The 22,574-nt window shown below is 31.6% G+C and overlaps 1 protein-coding gene across 4 annotated transcripts in view; it reads right to left on the bottom strand.

Moving 5' to 3' along the window:
* Positions 1-2,667: 2,667 nt before the first annotated feature.
* Positions 2,668-22,574, bottom strand: part of LOC133173514 (arf-GAP with Rho-GAP domain, ANK repeat and PH domain-containing protein 2-like) — a 65,691-nt gene continuing 45,784 nt past the window's right edge. Inside the window, exons 15-45 of one of the 4 annotated variants that reach the window (XM_061308496.1) lie at positions 22,060-22,128; positions 21,926-21,956; positions 21,486-21,526; positions 21,361-21,388; positions 21,234-21,265; positions 21,051-21,123; positions 20,474-20,535; positions 19,196-19,266; positions 19,000-19,032; positions 17,392-17,500; positions 16,698-16,784; positions 16,510-16,566; positions 14,225-14,273; positions 14,038-14,113; positions 13,825-13,897; positions 13,095-13,185; positions 12,906-12,983; positions 12,435-12,569; positions 12,111-12,125; positions 11,314-11,419; positions 8,792-8,879; positions 7,646-7,726; positions 7,318-7,398; positions 7,019-7,093; positions 6,592-6,700; positions 6,150-6,283; positions 5,680-5,811; positions 5,351-5,439; positions 5,148-5,186; positions 4,858-4,948; positions 2,668-4,003 (exon numbers count right to left, since the gene is read on the bottom strand). In XM_061308496.1, the coding sequence (XP_061164480.1) occupies positions 3,980-4,003; positions 4,858-4,948; positions 5,148-5,186; positions 5,351-5,439; positions 5,680-5,811; positions 6,150-6,283; positions 6,592-6,700; positions 7,019-7,093; positions 7,318-7,398; positions 7,646-7,726; positions 8,792-8,879; positions 11,314-11,419; positions 12,111-12,125; positions 12,435-12,569; positions 12,906-12,983; positions 13,095-13,185; positions 13,825-13,897; positions 14,038-14,113; positions 14,225-14,273; positions 16,510-16,566; positions 16,698-16,784; positions 17,392-17,500; positions 19,000-19,032; positions 19,196-19,266; positions 20,474-20,535; positions 21,051-21,123; positions 21,234-21,265; positions 21,361-21,388; positions 21,486-21,526; positions 21,926-21,956; positions 22,060-22,128 (2,259 nt within the window). In that variant the 3' untranslated portion in view covers positions 2,668-3,979. The remainder of the gene's footprint in view (positions 4,004-4,857; positions 4,949-5,147; positions 5,187-5,350; positions 5,440-5,679; positions 5,812-6,149; positions 6,284-6,591; positions 6,701-7,018; positions 7,094-7,317; positions 7,399-7,645; positions 7,727-8,791; positions 8,880-11,313; positions 11,420-12,110; positions 12,126-12,434; positions 12,570-12,905; positions 12,984-13,094; positions 13,186-13,824; positions 13,898-14,037; positions 14,114-14,224; positions 14,274-16,509; positions 16,567-16,697; positions 16,785-17,391; positions 17,501-18,999; positions 19,033-19,195; positions 19,267-20,473; positions 20,536-21,050; positions 21,124-21,233; positions 21,266-21,360; positions 21,389-21,485; positions 21,527-21,925; positions 21,957-22,059; positions 22,129-22,574) is intronic. The other 3 variants (XM_061308498.1, XM_061308497.1, XM_061308499.1) reach the window with 3 other exon arrangements.

Here is a 22,574-nt window from a genome sequence, read left to right as displayed (position 1 = left end):
ACCTTGGAGACACTTCCTTTATTCTCTTTTAGATCACTATCAAAAATCCTGGAATAAGGACAGTCCATTACTGTAGATTCCTTATTTTACGAGAGTACTTAATATCGCGAAATGGCCCAAGGGCGTCAAATCGCGAGAAAAATAATTCGTGAATGGGTGATTTATCTAGAGATTTTACATATATTAAAGCGTCATGAAAATAAAAGCGAGTAATTTTATTTCGCGAGTGGTGCTTCTCGCGTAATTACGCGATAATTAATTCCTCGCGTATATTTAGGAATCTACAGTATTTTGAGGTATGCTCAAAAACTACAAAGTAGTCAATACCAATTTTAAATACAAAGTATTGGACAAAATACCACCATTTTTTGTTTTTGACAAGGAGTACAGGAGTACTTTACGTCATGCTTCCAAAATTTCAGCAAGTCAGAAACATTTAAACAGTTTTAAAACATTTATTGCTGTAGCACATTCTTAAAACATTAGGAGCTTTAAGTACACATTGTCAAATCATACCTTGGTAATTTGTAAATTTTAAAGCTTCATTTTTCTGCAATTATTATATGGAACATCATAAATAGTTATCAACACTTTACAACCATGACCAAGTTGTACATAGTCATCTGAAAAATGTAGCAAAATAGCAACTATGATAACCGATTACAATTTTTCATACACCTTTCAGCAGTAACTGGTGACAAGCTTGCTGTTGCTGATAAAGCAGGTATTCTGTGCAAAATTTGTCTTAAATAAAGAGTGCAGTAGCACTAGCTTTGCTATATTTGTGTAATGAGAAGTATACAAGATGCTTCAGAACAACCAATTATAAGTGAGTGGAGAATGTTCTAAAATTCAATGTCAAATATAAAAAAAGGTTATAGCAAATTGACAAATGGAAAGTTCAATGTCTTTAGCATTTACTTTTAAATTCTTTTATAAATACCCTTTTTATACATGTATAATGTACATGGTACATCAAGGTTTTGAAAAAAATATTCAAAATGAGAGCAAGAAAAAGATCTTTATATATATATCTCTATTATCTTTTTATAAGTAATTACTGTTCATTTCCATTTCAAAATACGAGTTATTTACCCCGATTCCCTTTTATTAATTTTTTCGAAATCCAGCCAAAGCAAGTAACATGTAGCACGAGGAAGTTAAACAGATCATTTGATAAATCACTTGATGAAATGGAGTGCAAGTCTGCATTAAAATTATTCTGCTAGATGTTGTATAGGAAAAGTCTGACACCAGGGTTTCATTGATATTTTCAGTATTTCAGAAAAATTAAACTTTAACAGTTTATTAGTATTTAACATTACTCTTTAACAAGAATGAGATAAGTGATTCATGGAAATTCTGACTATTATTATTAGTCATTTGTCAACCTTTCCACATCATCAATGTTTCCATGTTCACAGTATTTCCTCATCACTCAAAGAAATAAGTATTTAGTCTTCATGGTAATCCAATGTACATGTATGTTAACTTACAGAGATAACCAATAGATAACAAAGAAACAAAAGAATAAGCAAGAGTACAGGTCTGCTCCTTAGTGTATACCCAGATGCTACTCAGTAACTCCCAAAGTACAAACAGTCAACCTTCAGTGAAATAAATGTATACAAAAAAATATCCATAAAATATCAAAATAATTAAAAATACACATAATACAAAAACAAATTCACATCTCTGTTAAATCATTTTCAAATGACCATTTCAAATGAAACAAGTAAAAATCAACTTCCATTCATATTTAAGTATCATATGAAACATATGTGTAATTAACTTTATTTAAAGATGAAAGAACTGCATATTTACATGTAACCATGAAAGGTACTAAAAATTACAACATGTGTAAATGAAGATTACACACCTTAAGCTACCTTCATAGATAAAATACATATATACATGAAAGTGTTTTATTATCCGAAAAAAATACTTCATATAAAACTTCTGTATATTGCACTTTGTGGAAAAATTAAACATTTAATTACCGCAAGTAATATAAAAGATCAAACTACAACATTATATTTAACAAATAAAACACTTTCAAAAAAGTACAAAAGCATTTTTTCTATTTGATAAATCTACTATGATGTATGTAATAAAAGTGTTTGATTAAGATTTATCTATTACAGGTAACGATTACCTAAAGAAGTACAATTATTCTCTAAAAAAAATATAAACCAGTCTTTCTTTTTTTATCATTGAACTGAATATATTCCATTCTAGACTCCATCTTTTTAAAGATATCCACGTAAAAAAAAAAAAGAAAATAATATCTCAACAGTAAAAATAAACATCTATTGAAATAAATATACATAATACTCTATTTACATTTTATTTATTAATATGCAATAGAAATATGTATGTACAATATGTACATTTATACATAATATATACATTATCTACAATATGAATCCTGTATGATTCCTGTCATAAATAACTTATTTACATTTCTAGCTAAAGAACTATTAATTATATTGATCATTTTAATCACATCTTTCCATTATAAATTCACAAGTCTGAAAAATACTGTATATCTACTTTGAAAATACACTGTATTTCAGTGTTCAATCTTATTTGTAATAGTTATTGTATATTTATTATGGTGTATCCTGATTTATTTGGACGAAGGGCGGTGACGAGTGCCAAGCACGAGTCTCCGCCCCTTCGTCCAAATAAATCAGGATACACCATAATAAATATTCAATAACTTTCTTGTATCATGGCCAATCAAAACGTCAATAATTGTTACGTCCCAAATTTTCAAGCATGATTTTTAATTACAAAAATAAAAAAATATAGTTTTTGTCAGGTGACCGCATGGATATTCTCTCCTTCCCGCCAGTATTTTTTAATTCGCACATTTTATGTGTGTGTTCATGAGAAAAGACATCAGATTGCAGCTCTCCAACTTAATATAAAAACGGATTGTTAATGAAATTCAAAATAAAACTTTTGGATATCAAGGATGAAAAATTCGAAGTTGAAGAAGGGAAATTCAGGTGTTAATCGAAAATCAAGAAAGAAAAGATACCCGTTGATCATTTGACATATTCGAGAGCTGTGGCATGAACAAAAACGCTGTGTTAATAACTCTTCATCTATGGATGCAGTGCAGCTGAACTTTATTCTAGTTGAGCAAAGAATACAGCAAAGATGGTATATCCTGCTAAAAATCTCTATTACAACAGGTGTGACATTTTAAGGTATTTATTTGTGGAATTCATGTCAAGAACTTGATTTCTCGATGCGGTGGATCGAATATTTGCAGAGTTCCGTACAAAATTTTGTCTCTGTATATAACAAAGCCCATTTCATTCTGTAATTCGGATTCAATATACATGTAATTTAAAATGTTGAAATCGCCTTGGTGTTCAATGATTTATTTACACGGCACAGTTTTGCTGGCTCCGCCCATCGGTGTATCTCCAGTTATTGTACACTTGACTTCAAAGGAAAAACACCACAGCCATGATACAAATTTTTTTAAACACATTAACACACTGTATTTCTCAAACACACCCATAATTTATACAGGTAGAACACAGGAATAGTGATTAAATGTGTTGATTTGTCTGAAAAAATTGATGGAAAAATGATGTACAACCCACTGAAAACTTAGTACTTCCTTGCATCTTAAGCCGAACAAATATTCCAAACATAGTTCTGGCAATGTGTTTAGAGAAATCTCACATACAGTGTAAATGAATGAAATTTTTACATTGAAATGCATACTACATGGAGAATACAGGTCATTAAAAAATTAAGTAGTTCTTCATTCATGTAAGTGTATTTCGTATAAATCACTCAAACTGTGCACTTCAACAAAGATATGTCAGATTACTTGAACACCACAGGAGAAGCTTTGTAGTGATCTTTATAACCAGTGTCTTCCATCTCAGCCTCCTACGGATGTGTGGATATGTGGAGTGTATTTACACCTACATACTGCTAAATCCCTGCACCCTCAAACTAGCAATCCTTCAGGGTGCTGTATAATAGACATCTATATGATAAACATCAGTATAACATAACAAAAACAACATAGCTCTATTCTTAACATACATGTATAATAATTCTAATACATGAGTTTTGAGATTGTAACTCTCCTACGATAGAGGTGCAAAAAGTATCCATACATGTGTCAGCATGGAAGTGGGACAATTTGTTAATGTATAGAAACCTGCATAAATAAATGAGTAATGGCTACTGGCTAGAGCTTTTAAAATTCATTTAATGTTCTAGAAAGATGATAATGCTAAGCAGTAATGATTTTGATGATTTTATTGAGCTCTACTATACATGTTTTTGAATTCTACTCTCAATTACGATAGTTGAAAACAAAAGAACCTTCATAGTCTTTGCGAGAAAGATGTTTATTGATTGCAAAAACCTTTTCTAAAAAGTTAGTGGGCTCTTTGAAATTATTATTATGGAAAGAGTCGGTGTGTCATTCAGAATGCCAATGTGCAATGATCAGATGCATGTGTATTTATTAGAGATCCATATCTCTTCCCTCATTTGATATGTCTTATCCACTGATATTTTCTTTTGCTCTGATTTTTTTTGTTGAAAAAAAAAAAATTGACGCCTTTAATTCCGTAATTTTTTAGTTGAAGAGTGCATCCCGACAATCGGTTATGACAGACCAGTGATGTAAGGTTTCCAATATAAATAACTGTCCCACCTGCCGGTTTACGTGGAAACAAAACTCCCCTCCGTAACAAAAGAGAGCACCAAGGGAGATAATCTCGAAACTTGCATATATAATGTTTCTTCTCCTATTTATAGACCTTTGTCATCATAGTGTTAATATTTTGTTCCTGTGCTAATTTTCACACTCACCTGAGCTACAAGCATAGCAGACATCCAATATAGTGACTCGCTTTCTGAAGAAAAGCACAAAGTGTGCCCAAAAATTGGGGTCTCCTTAGACCTGAAAAATATCCAGGTTCTAAGTGTTTTAAATAAAGGTATATTTTTCTTAATTTGTGTATACTAAATTGAAAACCTTGCTGTATTTAACTTTCCTTTAGAACAAAAATAACTATTTATCAGGACATATTTTAGAAGGGGATAAAAGAGATAGTGTTAAATCATTATGTGTAGTGGATCAAAATTCAATACAAACTCACCCAGGTATTTCTCCTTTTTTAAGAAATGTGACTCCATACCTAAAAAGAATCAATTTAAACTCTGCTGTATTTCACAAGTAAATATCTACCCAAAAAAAGTGCATAAAGCAGATTTTAAGGGGAAAAAGGAAAGACAGTATTTGTACATCATGTACTGATTAATGCAGATTCAAGTTATTTTTTTCAGTAATATTTTTACTTACTTGTCACCTTTCCTAACTAAGGGATCCATTCCATAATATATGACCAAATCTTCAATATTCCAGGACCCTACCGGTGAACCACCAGCTGACTAAAAACACCAATATACAATTTATTACAAATAAACAAATAACAAATTAATGCTCCTTTCATGTGCTTTAGAAATACTGCCCATGTCTCTATACACATGTATCTGTTGCTATTTTTCTTACTTTTGATTAAAATGTTAAAAAGTACTTTTCCATTATTGAGAATAACTTGTGCAGTGCACTGGTAAAGTAAAACACAAGTCCACCTTGTACAAGGAGATTTTTTTTTTAATTAAGCTTACTTTGGCATCTTTGTAGTATGACAGTCTGGACTGCTGGAACTGGAATGCATACTTATTGGATTTACTCAGCAATCCCAAAGGTTTCTTTTCTATCAACTTTATATCTGCAAACAGGGCTCGACTCGGATCGTACTGAAAATGTGTGTTAGATACTTTGTATGATTTGTTGAGATCTTACATGTTCATGCACATATTTATCATAATGAAAATCAAAAGGAAATGAAATAAGGATATTGTTCTCAGATTTAAAAAATAAATATTGTTACTTTTCTCATTTTTCACTACAAATCTGATCTGTTTATATGCATACTTGTTATCAATTAGCCTTTCAGGTTAAATCAAAATCTTAGATACAACATATAAACTAGAGCACATTTAGATGTTGTACTGGATATACCAGGTTAATTTTCTCTTTGGTGGACTTAGCACATTGGACAGTATCAGGATGAGATCAGATGTGGGTGACTTACCATGTTGGACAGTTTAAGCATGAGATCAGATGTGGGCTTTAGACAGAGACAGGCCTGCTTTCTGTAACACTCTGGCCAGTCCCACCAAGCCTTGACCACAGAGTGGGGGGTGTCTGTGTTGTGGAGGGGACGCTCTATTAAGTGCAAACAATTTAAAATTTCAATTTTTTGGCATTTTATACAATATCCACAATATTCATATACAGAACGTACATATCAGTATATAATTCACCGCAGTATTTTTGCTAAATTTCAGGTTAAGGTTACTAGATATCATTTGTAAAATTCATAAACTTATATACAGGACACAGTGTTCAGAAACTGCAGCTTAAAGAGCAAATTCTCTTTCAAAAATATTAAATATGAAGTGAACGCTAACCCACTTGCCGATCTACCTTCTATTTAAAGTACATTTAATTAACTATTGAACAACTTTTTTTACCTAAGCCTCCATCACACAGCACTTCATGTAAGGTGTAATCTTCATGGGTCGCATTAAATTTGCGTTTCAGTTGATCGATCACTTGTTTTACAGTGGTGTGAATATTAATCTGAAAATTTACAAACACATTATACATGTACATTGCCATGATTTTTAAGTTGCACATGATATAAACCTTTTTATAACATGTATGCTCATAAATTTTCTACCTGTATGCCAACAAAGATACTATTCTACAGTTTCTAATTCATTCAAATTCATTATATACAGTGTACATGTAAATTAATTGTTATCCTCATTTTTGAATGCACATTTTTGAATACAGGCAGGGAGTAGGCAGAGAGAAAAAAACAAGAGAGAGAGCATCTTGTTTGCCAAAATGAAGCTCTTTCAGAATCACATGAATTAGTATCTGATGAGATTATACCTCTGGGTTGTAGGTGTTGCCATTACGACTCAGAAAGTAAACACTGATCTTCAAAGACTCGTTAATATCCACGCTCTGTAGTACAAAATTAAACACTTGATCATGATAGAGAAAAAAAAAGATTCAACAAGCATAGTACAAAACTATCCAACATAACTGTCTGCCATAAAAATGATAAAGGCACAGCACATAAGAATCATAATCAATAATAGTATACGGTATTACAGACTTCATATCATTAATGAAAGTCCTAACACAGGTTTGGAATAATAAACACTTGTATAAATCCTCTCTCTTACTTCTCTGTTGTTATTTATCACTTCTAAAATCTGTTTTCCCTTGTCTACTTTCTCCTGCATCATCTTTTCTTCATCCTCCAACTACAACAGAAAATACATACATGTATGTAACATAGCATTCAACAATAAAAGAATTACATATGTACCACACAGTTCAATGAAACAGAAATTACATGTGTACCAAACAGTTCAACGAAAGAGAAATTACATGTGTACAACAGGGTCCAGTGAAAAACTTGTTCAAATCTGTATGTGAAATAAATTGTAATGGATTTCTTACGGACAAAACCTCAGGAAAATACTTCATTAAAAAGTCAGAATCTCTCACCTTGAATAGTTTCTGGTGATGTTTCATGATGTCTCCTATCACAACCATCTGTAACTGTACGTGCGTACTGTTAACTTCAGACTGTAAAAAGCAAAAAAGATATAAAATTTAGGAGGAACTTCATTGGCCACTCTCAACCTTATATTGCTCAACAGAAAAAGAAAAAAAAAAATACAAATTTCAAAAATTAAAAAAAAAGATGCTGAAAACTGTAATTTTGTTGTTTTTGAAAGGAGTTGAATATATACATGTACATGTACATGAATATAAATATACAGATATAAATATATAGAAATAATATAATGCTTGCAAGTTTATTTGTCATTCTTTGGTGGTCCCATCCAATCTAGGGCCATTGAATAAAACAAACTTGAAATCTACTGTAAATTTTGTAAACATTGTAGATTTCATTCAAATATGACATTTCTTAAAGGTGTTTTTTCTTCTTCTTGCAAATGAAATTTTAAATATTCAATTTATCAATTTTTTTTTAAATGATACCTGTACAAAACTAACAACAAGAGGACCATGGGCCACATCGCTCACCTGAGCACAATGGCTATAAGTTTCAACTTTTTTGGGTCAGTGGTTCTTGAGAAGAAGATTTTTAAAATATGCCACCAAATTTTCACTATTTCTGAATTATCTCTGTTTGAATGAAGTTGTGGCCCTTCATTTGAACAAACTTGAATCCCCTTCACCCAAGGATGCTTTGTGGCAAGTTTGGTTGAAATTGGATGGTGCAGTGGTTCTGGAGGAGAAGCCGAAAATGTGAAAAGTTTACAGAAGGACAGACAGATGGACTACAGACAAAATGTGATCAGAAAAGCTCACTTGAGCTTTCAGCTCAGGTGAGCTAAAAACAAAATGTATAATATGCCTGAACTACTGTTAATCACTTTTTATCTGCAAGAACTTTATTTTTGCATAATTAAGTGAGACAGTGTGCTCGCAAAAATTTCATTCTCGCATATAATAGTATTCCATTAGATTATATAAAGAGCAATGACCACAATTTGGGAAAAATTTTGTCTCGCTAATTAAGATTCAAAGACTACCTCGTGAAAATAAGGTGTCACAAAAATTTAGTGATGTACATTTCACTCAAATATTCTATTTTGTAAATAAATCCTATAATGTTCATACTTCAGCTTCAGTCTGCATCAATGTTGGACCAAATGCAATAGCAATGTTCTTTTCTGTCATCTTGTTCTGAGCTGAGTACTTTGATAGCCTGAAAAAAAAGAATATAGACAAACCCTCAGAGGAATAAATTACTTGTTAATCTTTAAAAACTAAATACTAAATTTTTTATTTATTCTTATTTTAAAGATGTCTTTGCTACTAGTTACTGCATTTTAAATTTTTAAAAATAAATTAGTGTGCTATAGATTATTTTAAATCAGATACAATATTTCTGAGACAATCTTTACATTGTCTGAAGGAGAACTACATGTTATACAGAAGGATCATAAATACTCTAAGACATGCACAGAATTACTTCAAAATGGTGGTAAAAATCTTCACTATAATATCACAGAATTATAATGCAAACACTTCATTTATAATCAAATCAACTATTTATTATGAAGTATCATGATCTACATGAGAAACATTTTGCTCCTCTTCCAGTCCACCCTATTTCCAATTGATTTTTCAAATGAATTGCCACTATAAGGTCCATAACATTTTACCGGTATGTTATTTTTTCGTGAAAAAAAGTTTTGAAAGTACATTGTATGGTACAGATGGATACTCATCAAATAAATATTGATCTGAAAAGCTCAGGATTATTTTTTTTCTCCCTCAGATTGAAATGCCCCACATTCACTGATTTAAAACACGACTAGTGACTGCCAGCTGTCTGGCCAACACATTGTGTTTACATTTTAATATTAGAAATCATTTATTACAGAAACTACTTTCCGTAATGGTTTCTAAATCAGAGTAGCGGCCCTTTTAAGAAATGAAGTCAAACTTGTTTGACTGCATCACAAGCGATAGAAGGGTCGAAATTCACTCAAACAAGATAGGAAAAGAATCTACCGGGTAATCAGAAACAAATTATTTAAACTAAGATGAAGGTGCCTCAAAGAATTACCAAGATTACTTGATGGCTAAAGGTAAGATTGATAATTTTGAAGAGTATGACTGCATGTGAAATTGGAGAAAACATGATATTGTCGATAGTAGAGATGTTGGGACACTAAAATTTTGAATTAAAATATGTTGTACTTAATCATCTTGCTCATCAATTCTTGTAGGCCCATTATACTACAGGGTTGGAGAGGGGGCACCCACTGTTTTAAGAATATTGTCTAGCTGTAGACTCTATTGTACATCATTCAATAGAGCCATGCAACCCCCCCCCCCTCCCCCTTTCCTGTTGCAGTTTGGTGGAAAGTGTGCCATGTTATTGCATTAAAACATTCCCAACAATTTAGAGGAAGATTCTAACCCCTCAAGAGTTTTAGCAGGTAAGTTAAGCAATAAGCATTAAGTTCTTGTCATTTCGCCTTGCCGTCTATGATATTGATCAACCTGATATATTTCTGTATTAAACAGTCAGTAACAAACCTAATAATACTACTCTGCAGATTTTTTTTTTCTATATGCTGGAGTGGTTCATTTTTGTAGCAGCCCTGTTATCTAACCTTGGCATCAGTTCGGAATGATGTCCACTATGCATGTGGATACCCCCAACCCACCCCTTACTTTGATTTAAGCTTTGCAGTAAACTCTATTTAAAGCCCTACCCTAGCATGGATGATTTGAGAAGACTTGAATTTACAACACAAAAGAAAGCTTAAATTTGAATGATTATTGAGTAATGTTATTCTGTTTGTTCAAAAGAAGATAAAATGTGGTGTAGAAAGGGAAATAATCCAATTATAATGTGCACATGCCATAAAACTTCACGAACATTTCAAACTAAATAAAATGCACTCTGGCTATGGTAGTGTTTAGGGTGAACAAACTGTACTAAATACTGTAAATGTATCAATACATTTTCTATAATACAAAAAATATAACTAATATTAATTTGGTGAAAACAATACACATTTACATGAACACAAACTGTCACAGATAGTACCTACACTCCAAATTCAACTCAGCTGTTAAAATCAAATAATTTATCCAGATCAGCAGTATGTCTGTACAAATCTTTTTGTCCATAATTTGAGCTATAAATTTCTCAGTAATCTCATGTTTCAATACCTTGGATTAGATTTTCCATTTACATTTGAAAACTCTTGGATAAAAATGATTTTTGATTGTTACATTATCCTCTGACTGGTCAACATGTATCATATGTAAATAATGATCTGCTTATTTAATGTCATCTCTGAGGCCTTTATCCTTACTACTCCTAAAGCAGGTACAGAACTTAAAAAAAAAATCCAATTTGAAGCATGAGCATTTTCCAGAGGTAAATCCATAGTCCATAATTTAAAACTAAAATCTGGGATAAATACAAAATTTCACTAATAGTGAACAGCTTTGGATATATTGATGTTTTTAACAGTCTCCCATAACAAAGTCTTACTGCACTAATATCACTAAGATTATAATTTCATTTGGAAAAAGTCCTTATCCATTCTTCAATGAAAGCTTTGTAATAACAAAAATAGGAGGATTTTTAGGGTAAATCATTGGTATCAATGTACCTGTTGAAGTGGTGTATAAGTCTCTTGAGTGTGTTGTAATTAATGGGAGGAAGCTCTCGGATCAGAAACTGGTACCACTCTAACTTCACTTGTGGATCCATACGACCTAAAAAGTAAAGACATGCTTTTAAAGAATATTAATCAAACATTTCTTTTAAAGCTGGTGGCACTAGTAAAATATTGTCCCACCCACTCTTGGAAAAAAAAATTCGGATTAAAATTCATGAAGAATATCATGCCTAAGAGGTTAGTCAGCAATAATGTATTCTTGTGAGTTGATTCGCACAATTAGGGATTTAAATAAAGTTCAGGGCATGCTTTGAATAAAATACTGAAAATCTTGATTACAGATTTTTGAAGAAATACAATGTTCTTGTCATGAGGAAAAGTAAAACTATACTTCATTCATTAATAATATTTTAGAACAAATTGTTACATCACCAATCAAATAAAAAAAAAAACTTAAAAAATTGCAAAAAGTACATCAATTTACATATGCATACATATATTTTTTCCTTCTGATGAAATAAGTATACACTACTGCTATTTAATTATAAACATCTTGATTTTGATTAAAATATTCTATCTCGCCAAGAATTATGGAAAATGTTCCAGAAACTAAAAACAGAATGCACAAGAAGGAAAACTGAAATGTTATAATAGAATGTCCCGTATAAAGTGTAATACAATATATCTGCAGCAACACAGTATATATCAAACATTCTCTTTCCCCTGTGTACTGCTGATTAAGCATCACATAAGATCACACACATCATAATAAACAGCCCCAAACTTACCATGCATAATATCATCTGTAGAAATCAAAATATTCATCACCGTCACATTTTTTTTTAATTTTTAAAATCTTCATTATTGACAGCTTAATAAAAACAATTCAGTTGTCAGTAATTGTAAAAAAAAAAAAAAGAAAAAAACATGAATAGAGCATCCTGGGCATATTTGCTTATATTTTAGTTTTATGCCAATGTTCATCTACATGCATTTCAGCTAGAGAGCAAAGCAAAATTGCAAGCCAAAATAGTCTGGCATCTAATTATGTCTTTCTTTCTCTTTTGAGCAACAATATTCAGTTTGTATTAAATTATTTTCTTAAAACTTACCAGCATTTTCTATCCACATGGGATACTTGGAACTCATGAGCAGGGGGTCCTTGAGACTACGGAAGAATAATTTCAGACAAGCTGCCACCTCATGGACCTGGTTCACTCCCTGTTGAAGCACCACAGAGTGGGCATCTATTGAAAAGAAAAATAATCCTAATCAAGTGGAATTTTAAAATGTTACGAAGCAATAACAGAACTTACAATATATGATTTTGGGAAATACATGCAATATACTGAAGAATCTGTCCAGCTTTTGTTTTTGTGTGTATATTTTATGTTGTTGTTGTTTTCTCATGCACATATTTTATGCCCATTCTATTACAGTATAGGAAAATGTATTGAATTCATGGAATTGCCAGAGAAAAGTAGGTTTTCAGTCTGGTTTGTATGAGATTGGAGAACTTGTTTACATACATGTATTAACTGAAATAGATGATTTGAAGTCCTGCATCCCCTAGCATAACAAACCTGACATGAATTTGTCCAGCAGAGCCTGTACTTTGGATTTAACCCCTGAGAGTCTGTAGATTCCTTCCTCTTGTATACCTGATAAAGAATCAAGGAAAATTTAACATGTTTTCACTGTGTTAATCATTGTTTTCTACTGTGTAAATCAATTTACTTGTTATTTTATTTGCTACATGTCAACAGGCTTACCATAGTCTTCAATGAAACAGACACACTTTTCAATGATCACTGGAACATTGGAAGGAGATAGATGTTGATCCTCTAATGTGTCCCCTCCTGTCTGAAATAGAAAAAAACATCATCACAAATAAAGGATTATATACTACTAATTCATCTGGCAATCAAAAAAAAAAAAACAACATCAAGAGGTCATGGGCCATAAAGCTAATCTGAATCACTATAGAACTGCTGTTCTTCATCGGCAGATTTTTTTTCAATATATTCCTATGTAAAACTTTGTCTATTGCAGCCCATCCCACCTCCAAAGATCATGATTTGAACACGATTAAACCTTCAGTATCTGAGGATGCTTTCATATTATAATATGACTAATCATGGCTTTGTTGTTCTTGAGAAGAAGATTTTTAATTGTTTGTTCCAATATATTCCTAAGTAAAACTTTGATCACCAATTGTGGTCCCATCCTACACCTGGGTGTCATGATTTGAACAAATTTGAATCTACATTACCACAGGATGCTTCCATATTGATATGACTAATCAGCACTTCATTGTTCTTAAGAGAAAAATGTCTGCTCTTTGTAAATTACACTTACTTAAAGGGATTAACCTGCATTAAATTTGTCCTGTCGAGAGCAATTTATACTCATTTACTAATTTTAGCACCATCTAAATCAAACAATTGATAAAATGGCCTGTATGACCAGGGAACAATTTTTTTAAAAAAAATTAACCCTTACTTTCATGGCTCTACTGAATGCATTTAACAACCTCTCTGTGTCACGAGCTAAATCTGCTTGAAAATACAGTGACCTGGAATTAAAATGTACATATTCAATGTACTGAAAGAAAAAATAAAGATTATAACTTTACTTTGATATAATGATTTGATGTTTCTTACAGCTGTAAGAATATAATACATAAAGATTTATCTTACAGGATGATATACATACTTTCCATGAACATCTAGTGCCAAACATTTGCCCACTTCCATACAGACTTTACATGCAAGAGTGGATTCACTGTATTCTAAAGTGTTAAAAAAAAAAAGAGAGAGAGAAAGTTGCATACTTTTCAGAGAAACAAACACTTCAATGTAAATGTGCATTTACAATATTAAATATAGAAATGGTCACTTACTAATATTAATAGCTTTCCTGAGATCAATTTTGCAGAATTCTTGTTTATTCTGAAAGAAAGAAAAACTACTTCATGTACAAGTAATATAATAGATTTTTTAATTCCAGATATATTAAATATGTCTTGCTACTTTATTTATGAAATCAAATTTCATTTCAAAAATTAATTTGAAACATAACTATTAATTATAGTTTATTACCTGCTATTGATTAAAATGTTAAAATCATTAAATATACCTATAGATTCAGAAAATTAATAACTAAATATCACTTTCAAGTAGATATTTAATTGAGGGTGAATGAAAGAGCTTGGGATGTATTAGTTGCTGAAGTCAATTACAGCTTGGATAAGCACACCATTAGAAATGGTGCTAATGGTCAATCACAAGCCCAGTCCCTGTAGCAATGACCACTGTTCATAATAAAGTGGATGTCCAAGCTGAAATCCATAATTAGAATATTCTGACCAATAACAATTTACTTCATCAAAATTAATTCTGAAAGTGTCCAATGAAATATTGTGTGCTTATAATTTCAGACCCTTTCAACCAATGAAAATAAAGCTTTTTTTTTTAGAGTTTCATCAACTCCTACAAAAAGGCATGTCAGTCTGCCATATGTCACAACTGATCATTGATCAATGTAGACTTGTTCTCTGTCACAACCTTCAACTCCTCTTGTGATATTCTATCTCATGTGATGTGATATATCTGATTTTTTAAGTGTCATCTCTAAAGTGTTCTAGTGTTATTTGTGTTCTGCTTCTATAGTGCGTTGTATTAATTGTGAATCATCATGGATGACTTGGACTTTTTGGAAACTGCACTAGGACCAACTTCAACATTTGATTCCTTCTTACTGCAAGATCTAGAAGAAAACCTGAAAAACTGTCCAGAGCCACCAGAACTGGATCTTGAGGAAGTGATAGCAACACTGGATTCTTTGTTACCACCACCCCTCACAGAGGATCCACCAGCAACAAAGACATGCAGCAGTCAGACATCACCACCTCAATCACCACCCAAAGAGCTCAACACCTCACCAGCAGAAACAAGGATTGACAACGCACTCTTCAGTCTTCTTAGATCCGATATACAACAGTCATCCAAGCAGGAATTCTTCAGTGCCCTCCAATCAACCTTGATGAAAGAGTGCTTCAGTGATTCTACACCTGACATTTTGATAGAGACCATGCACACCCCTATCCCCCATTCTGTGGCTCTACGTGATCAGCGACTTCAGATACAATACGACAAACTTCGTCAACAGTATCCCTCCAATATTGAAGAACTCTCCAACTTCCATCGCTATCACGCTGCAGTAATTGAAACAAATCGCTTCAAGATGCTCCACCTTCATAACAACAGTCCAGACCACCTTAAACAGATGTACAACGCTTACTACGACAGCATGTTACACAGAATGATGGAGCGAGTAGAAAACAGTCTAGGTCAACTGGAAAAGAAGAGATCAAAGTCCAGGAAACCAGCCAAAACTTCCCTCTTCAAGAGCCGACCAGTGCTAAAAAAGGACGCCACTGATATGATGGAGGAGTGGTACCAGAACAACACCAAGCATCCCTACCCCTGTCCAAAGGTTGTCCAATCCCTGTCTGTGTTTGGAGGCATCACAGAAGGACAAGTCAGGAAGTGGTTTGCCAACAAGAGAACTCGCCAAGGACACACCCAAAAGATTCACAAGCTCAAGTGTACTAGTGTTTAGTAGATTCATGTGATTGTGATGCAATTGTGATGCAATTTAATGCTAGTGTTGTTTTTGAAGACTTCTGCAAGTGATATTCAATGTAAATCATTCTGTGGAGATGTTACCAAGTGACAATGTCATGTTATTCAGTGTAAATGTAATAATCCTGTATTTTCATTGTTATGTTTTACAATGGAACTATTCATATGAAAATCTTATTGAGAGTAGAAAGTATAAATCACTGAAACAAAAGGAGTTGAACTTATGGAGTGCTAAAATATTTATATCCAGAGAGATACAAAATGATATGATGTGCTCATTATTCTCAAAAAGCTTATATTAGAATTGCTTAACAGTGTAAAATGTTGCAATTCATATGTTCAATTATGTAACATTATGTACAAATGTTTCTTTTTCAGTTTTTAATTTAAAAAAAAAACTGTTTTAAAATTGCTGTGTTGTTGTGTCAAGTGCTATAGACTTATCATCAAAAGTGCTGTATTTATCATTGTTATGCATGATTTACTCAATAAAATATAGAAATAACATCTTCATGTGTTTGTCTTCTTCACACACTTTTACCTGGTCATAGTACTCCAATATTCTGTTGTTGATCATTAACCATGTTTTCTCCCAGTCCTAGAAAGAGAATGTAAAAACGGGAATTATTATTTGTTAATATTATACAAATAACATCATGCAGACAACAAATGTCACTTTATCATGTGCTGTGCTCTCCTTAAAATAATTACAAAATGGATGACACTTACAGAGATTACATCCTTGATATAGAAGTTACCAGCCAAGTTAAACTCTGATTGACCAACATCTTCCATTAAGGAGATTGGACAAAATAACTGCAAAGAAAAAAAAGCAAATTTCAAGAATTGTGGTCCTCTGTTTTTGGTTGGGATGCAATTGAGTGGTTGGGATGCAATTATTTATGGTACATTGTAACTGTCTTGTCTGTCCATCATACAAAAAGTACTTAAAATTTTTTTAATAAAAGTTATGGTGGAGATTCAATTTCTTAAAACTGTGTCAAGCTTCAAGGTCATGACATCAAATATCATATCAAAACAATTCAAAGATCTCTATACAAGTATTGCACATGTAAAAAATATGAAAGGCTGTCTCTTCTGGAGCAGAAATTATGGCTAAAGTTAACATTTATGATAAATAGGTCAGACTTCTAGGTCAGATCATGAAGTTAAAAATGACAAAATTCTTTTTTTTTCTGAAAGTGTTGTCATAGGCAATGTTCATGTAAAATATGAAAGCCCTGTCTTCATTCAAAGATATCACCAATGTTAAATTTCAAAAAGTACTGTACATTAAAGTTTAAGGTTAATGTCTGAAGGTCAAAAACCATAATACATTCATAAAGGTCTTTACTCATTCAAAAGTTAAAATATTTGAATATTAGGTCAATATTCAGGGTCAAAGTCACAGTAAATTACCAACCTTAGCTAATGCAACCATCCAGCTTTTCTTTTCTTGAGGAGTGGAAGCCGCAAATAAATACTCCCTGTTGTCTTTTTTACAGGTGCTTAGCTCAAATGCCTCTGGATACCTGAAAATTAGATATTATTCATCTTAGGCCTCTCCACACTAGAAATTCAGAATATGTGTTCAGTAAAATCCTCAGAAGACTAAGTAAATGGTATACCTCTATCTCTCACTCAATAAATTTAAAACAATTTTGTTTTTGTTTTAGAAGCAATAAATTTTTATCAAAAGAAAGAGAGAGATTGATGTTAAAATTTTTTGTTCTCAATCTAAAGTTGAGAACTTCAAAGGCCAAAGCGTGAGAAGTTCAACAGAGAGATGGCCAAGTCTTAAGCTGATTATTGTTAGGTTCTTAATCTTTTTAACTAAAATCTTAACATTTGATTTTGACCGAATTAACTATAATATTATTTAAATTTAAAAAAAAAAAGACTTATTTCATAATTTGCTATCCTTGTCATACAGAGGCCAGATTTAATGACAAGATTTCATCACACATGTGACTTTAAAATACATACCGGTAAAAAAAAAACCATCTTTATTTCCTCTACCCCTTATGTTATTTTGGTAAAAATATGTACATAATTCTTTTCTCAAGTGACAATCCAATGTTCATACAAATATACCAAGATGTAATTAAGACTATTTTTAACAAAGCATGCAAAAACCAACTTGCACAAACCAAATAACTTTCAACTCTCTAGTCAAGTCTTTAGCAAACTACTGTAAATGAAAACTGATTAATCTGAGATTGCCTAGCAGTGGACAAACATGTAAGGTCCTCATAAATAATAATGGGCAATAACTCTAATTACTTCTTGCTGAGAGGTAAATTTCAAGGATACCATGAATATTAATAAATATGATGCTAAAAAACTACTTCAAGTGATATAAATAGTGTTGAAACTTCATACTGATAGTGCAGTGCCTGTACATCAAAACTCCTTATCTCAAACAGAGCCGGATTGTTAAAAAATTAGTTATTCCAGAGTTTGAGATATTAAAATCAAGAGTAAATAATGCCAATCTCGATTTTGATATGTCATTCCTGAATATTCAAATAATGGTGATTAATTTCAACATACCCCATGAATTTAGTAAATCAATGTTCAAGATTCATAGTTTCACTGTATACTTGAATGTTACCTTGTTTATTCTGGCCTTTTGTAAATTAACCAACTATCAACTAGAAAATGCATTCACACACAACAAAACATCAAAAATCATGAGATGATTGAAGTTTTACGAAAATATCAAACTGGTCTGGCAAACTATCATCATCCAGCATGCAATATATACATCCTACATTAATTTTACCTCAGAGTTTGCACATAAACATAAATTACTAGACTTCAAAAGATTACAAATACCAATGCAAAACCAGAATTATATTTTAATATAATATATACACACATGTAACTCTTACATTTTCATGCAAACATAACCTCTAAAACTAATAATCTAGGCATGTATAGTTTTACTAAATGTCTTTGTTAGTGGAGACTTTCTGCAGCAGTGTACAGAAGGGGAGGAGTGTAGTGTATGAACATGCAGTGTACTGACCTTTTATTTAAGTTTCTCACATTAGACAATGACCTACAGTAAGTAATTCAGTACTTATCAATCACAAGTCTATTTCCGTTTCTCAGAACTTTGAATTTCATCTATCTGGGCTTCAATCTCACATCTGTTTCAACTTTTCCCTTTACATGTAGAGTTTTTTCAAAGTTGGAGAAAATTAATTTTCCCGATGACTTACTTGTCCGAGATAGTAACGGCTTGGACACACATCATGACATCATTGTCCACGCTGTCCTTAGCTACAGAACTCTGCAAGTATACATAGACATTATTTTTCTTTAAGGAAAAAGAACGCTTTTACATTTTCTCCACATAGAAACTTTTACATGTACACGTATATGCACAAATAATTTATATATCTCAATGTTGAAAACTTTAAGGACTTTCAAGCATATTTTCATCTGATTCATTTCTATCAAAAATAAATTCAAAATTTATATGTTTATAGATCTACATAGAATAATATAATTAAATTTATTTACTGTATCTCATTTTCATGTACAGTACAATACATGTATTACTATTTTTTTCCTTCATTACTGCCAATTTGTTGACTGTATCATATACATTGATTCACAAACTTCATTACTATGTTTGTGCAAAAAAAACTTTCAATAGGTACTTCAGAGAGGAAATCTTAGGAGTGAAGTCTGAGGGAAGGGGAGAAAAGGTTATGATGATATATGTCAACTTTTCTTGGCTGACGATCTAGGAGATATGGCAAACATGAATAAAATTTTCAAGCTAAGCAAATTTCTTGCGTTACTGTAACTTTTGACATGATGAAACACAACACTTGCATTACTATCCAGTTTTTTGAAGGGTTGATTTTACTAAAAACGTGTCACAGCCTGCATGTTTATTTATTTTTTTTTTTTTTTATTTTTTGTTAATTTTATTTAAATTTATTATTATTTTTTTTAATTCTATTTAAATAATTTTTTTTTTGAAAAAGAGGGAGGACTGGAAAAAAACCTCAGTTAAATGATAAAACCTTCTGAAAAAAAAAATGCTTCAAATTTTATTTGTTGATTGTGGTCAGTAAAGTTTCACTGAAAGCTGAAAAGGCAATACACCAGCTATTCAGATTATTTTCTATGAACTACAATGCATTTACACACATCTAAATGATGTAAAGCAAAATTAATCTTTAGATATGCCAACACTTCTTACTATTTCATTATTTCACCACAAACACAAACACAAAAAGGCAAAATACCTCCTGAGATATGCATAGTAAAAAAAAAACAAAGCAGAATATCATACTAGTTCAAATAAAATTTCACATTTACATTTATTCTTTAAATTTAGTCTAAAAACTCAGAAAAAAATAAAATGCTATATGGTGGTAGACAACTTTTTATTGTAAACTAACTCATCAATTTTCTAACAGTTCACATCTACAAATTACAAAAAGAAAAATTATGTGAATATTAAAAAAAGCTTATATACTCACAGTTTGACTTGAAAAATATCGCAGACATCCATGTTCAATAACACACCACCTCCTTAAGAAATCTGTTTAGAATTTTAAAAAGGGCTGTACAATTGTACACAAAATCTGACTTTCATATATTTCAAACTTCAAAGGTCTGATCTAACTAACTAAGAAGCAGATTTGAACCCTGATATCTAGATAATATATATGAAAACTACATGTACTTGTGACTATTAAAGACATATAATACAAACTTTTTTAAAAAAACCATGAAAAAAGCAATGTTGGTCATATTTATAGAAGTAAAATGAATGAGTTTCACTGCATAGATTTTAATTTTTCATTCAACATTTCACAATAATGTGCTATAAAAGGATAAAAAAAAAAATGTAAAGATAAGGATGATTGCAGAAAGGTAAAATTTTGAACATCGAAGAACGTTTACAATTTATTAATATTTTAAAAATTTAATATTTGCATCATTTACAACAAAAATAGGTCCATAAATATAAACCAATCCAGGCATCCATTGTTTTGTTTGTATCATCTATCCTTCAAGTATATATAAGTTAAAGTAGTAAATGACAAAGGTTACCTTTCTTTTTACTTCCTGTCTTTTGTAGATAACCGTCTAAACAGACTTCACCACGTAACTTGGCTGCCTGAATCTATAACAAACATCACTTCAGAGTTCAAACAAATGTCCAATTTACTAGTAAGACAATTCTGTTGTAAAACACTTGTAAATTGATAATTAAGACTAAAGACCTAAACCTACCTCATCATTATCACTGTAAGTGTTGGAGGAACCTAAACACAAACAAGACATTAAAACACATCAGTAATGAAAGTCATTCTTTATGTCAATTAAAGTCTACAAATCTTATGCAGTAGATTGAACTTACGATCCCCTCCATTCTGATAAAGAAATTCCTGAAAAGACAAAAGATCAATATTCATTTTCTTTCTACTTTAGGAAAAAATGAAATAATATAAAACACAAAGTATCTTTATATTAATTTTTTCTTACCATGGTGAGTCTTTGTCCAAAACGTTTGGCTATCTTGTATGCTACAAAAACACAAAGATGACTATATTTATACATGTATAAAGCACCACCCTGAGTTTAAGGTAATAAAACAGGGAAGATAATCTAGAGGGAAGTTGTTTTGTATCCTCTTCCCTCACTCTCCCCCCAAATCTACTGAATAAAGACATATCATTTCTAATTCACTGGTGGGAACTATCCTATTATTACAATCATTTTAAACCATTGTCCTTCCAAAGAAACATGTCCCAATAAAACTCATGACAAATATTAGATTATCATTGTTGACACAGATTTTGTAAATAGAAATCCTTCAGTTTTTTTTTTAAACTTTCAAGTTTTTTTTTTTCAATATTAATATATGGAAATCACTGTAGAGTTCATAAAATTTCTGAATTAAGTTTGCAAATAAATATTCTTACCATTTTCACCTTCACTATTTGTAAAGTAAATCTGAAAGGAAAAGGGTATATTCATATAAACAATAGAATGTAACTAAATTTAACAAAACAGAATGTCTGATATTTTGAACATCACAGACAACATGCATGCTTACATTGGCACCTGAGAAGAAAACTTTCATTGTCTCCAATAAATTTTCATTTTCACTCAATGCTAATAACATCTGCAATAAAACAAGAATATATTAAATCTTACTGAACAGAAGGAATACATTCTTTTAATGTATACAATATTCAATATACAATTTAGTATGTTTGGAAAGTGGATATATAGACTCTGGCCCGTAGTAACAGTTTTAAAAGTGGGCGGGGGGGGGGGGATTCCCCAAAAAAATCTGTCAAGCAAAAAATATAAACAAACAAACAAACAAACACAAAATAAAAAAAAAACAAGAAAAACCTAATTTACTGACCAAATCCCAGACTATGCCAGCTAGTGCTTGACTTTACAGCAACAAAAAGTGGGGGGGTGGGGGGGGGGAGGCAACCAGCATCTTATGGAAAATTTACTGTAGCAAAACACTATTCTCAGGGAAAAAGTGGCCCCCAATGTTCTACGGACCTGAGACTAGTATGTGTATTCATCTGTATATTCCTGAATTACATTGTG

Source organism: Saccostrea echinata, unplaced genomic scaffold (assembly GCF_033153115.1).
Source record: "Saccostrea echinata isolate AGI-Se365-2 ecotype Australia unplaced genomic scaffold, CSIRO_AGI_Sech_v1 ptg000056l, whole genome shotgun sequence".
In the NCBI taxonomy this organism is placed as follows: domain Eukaryota; kingdom Metazoa; phylum Mollusca; class Bivalvia; order Ostreida; family Ostreidae; genus Saccostrea; species Saccostrea echinata.
The sequence above is the reverse complement of the archived record's forward strand: the minus strand, read 5'-3'. Positions and strand labels throughout refer to the sequence as shown.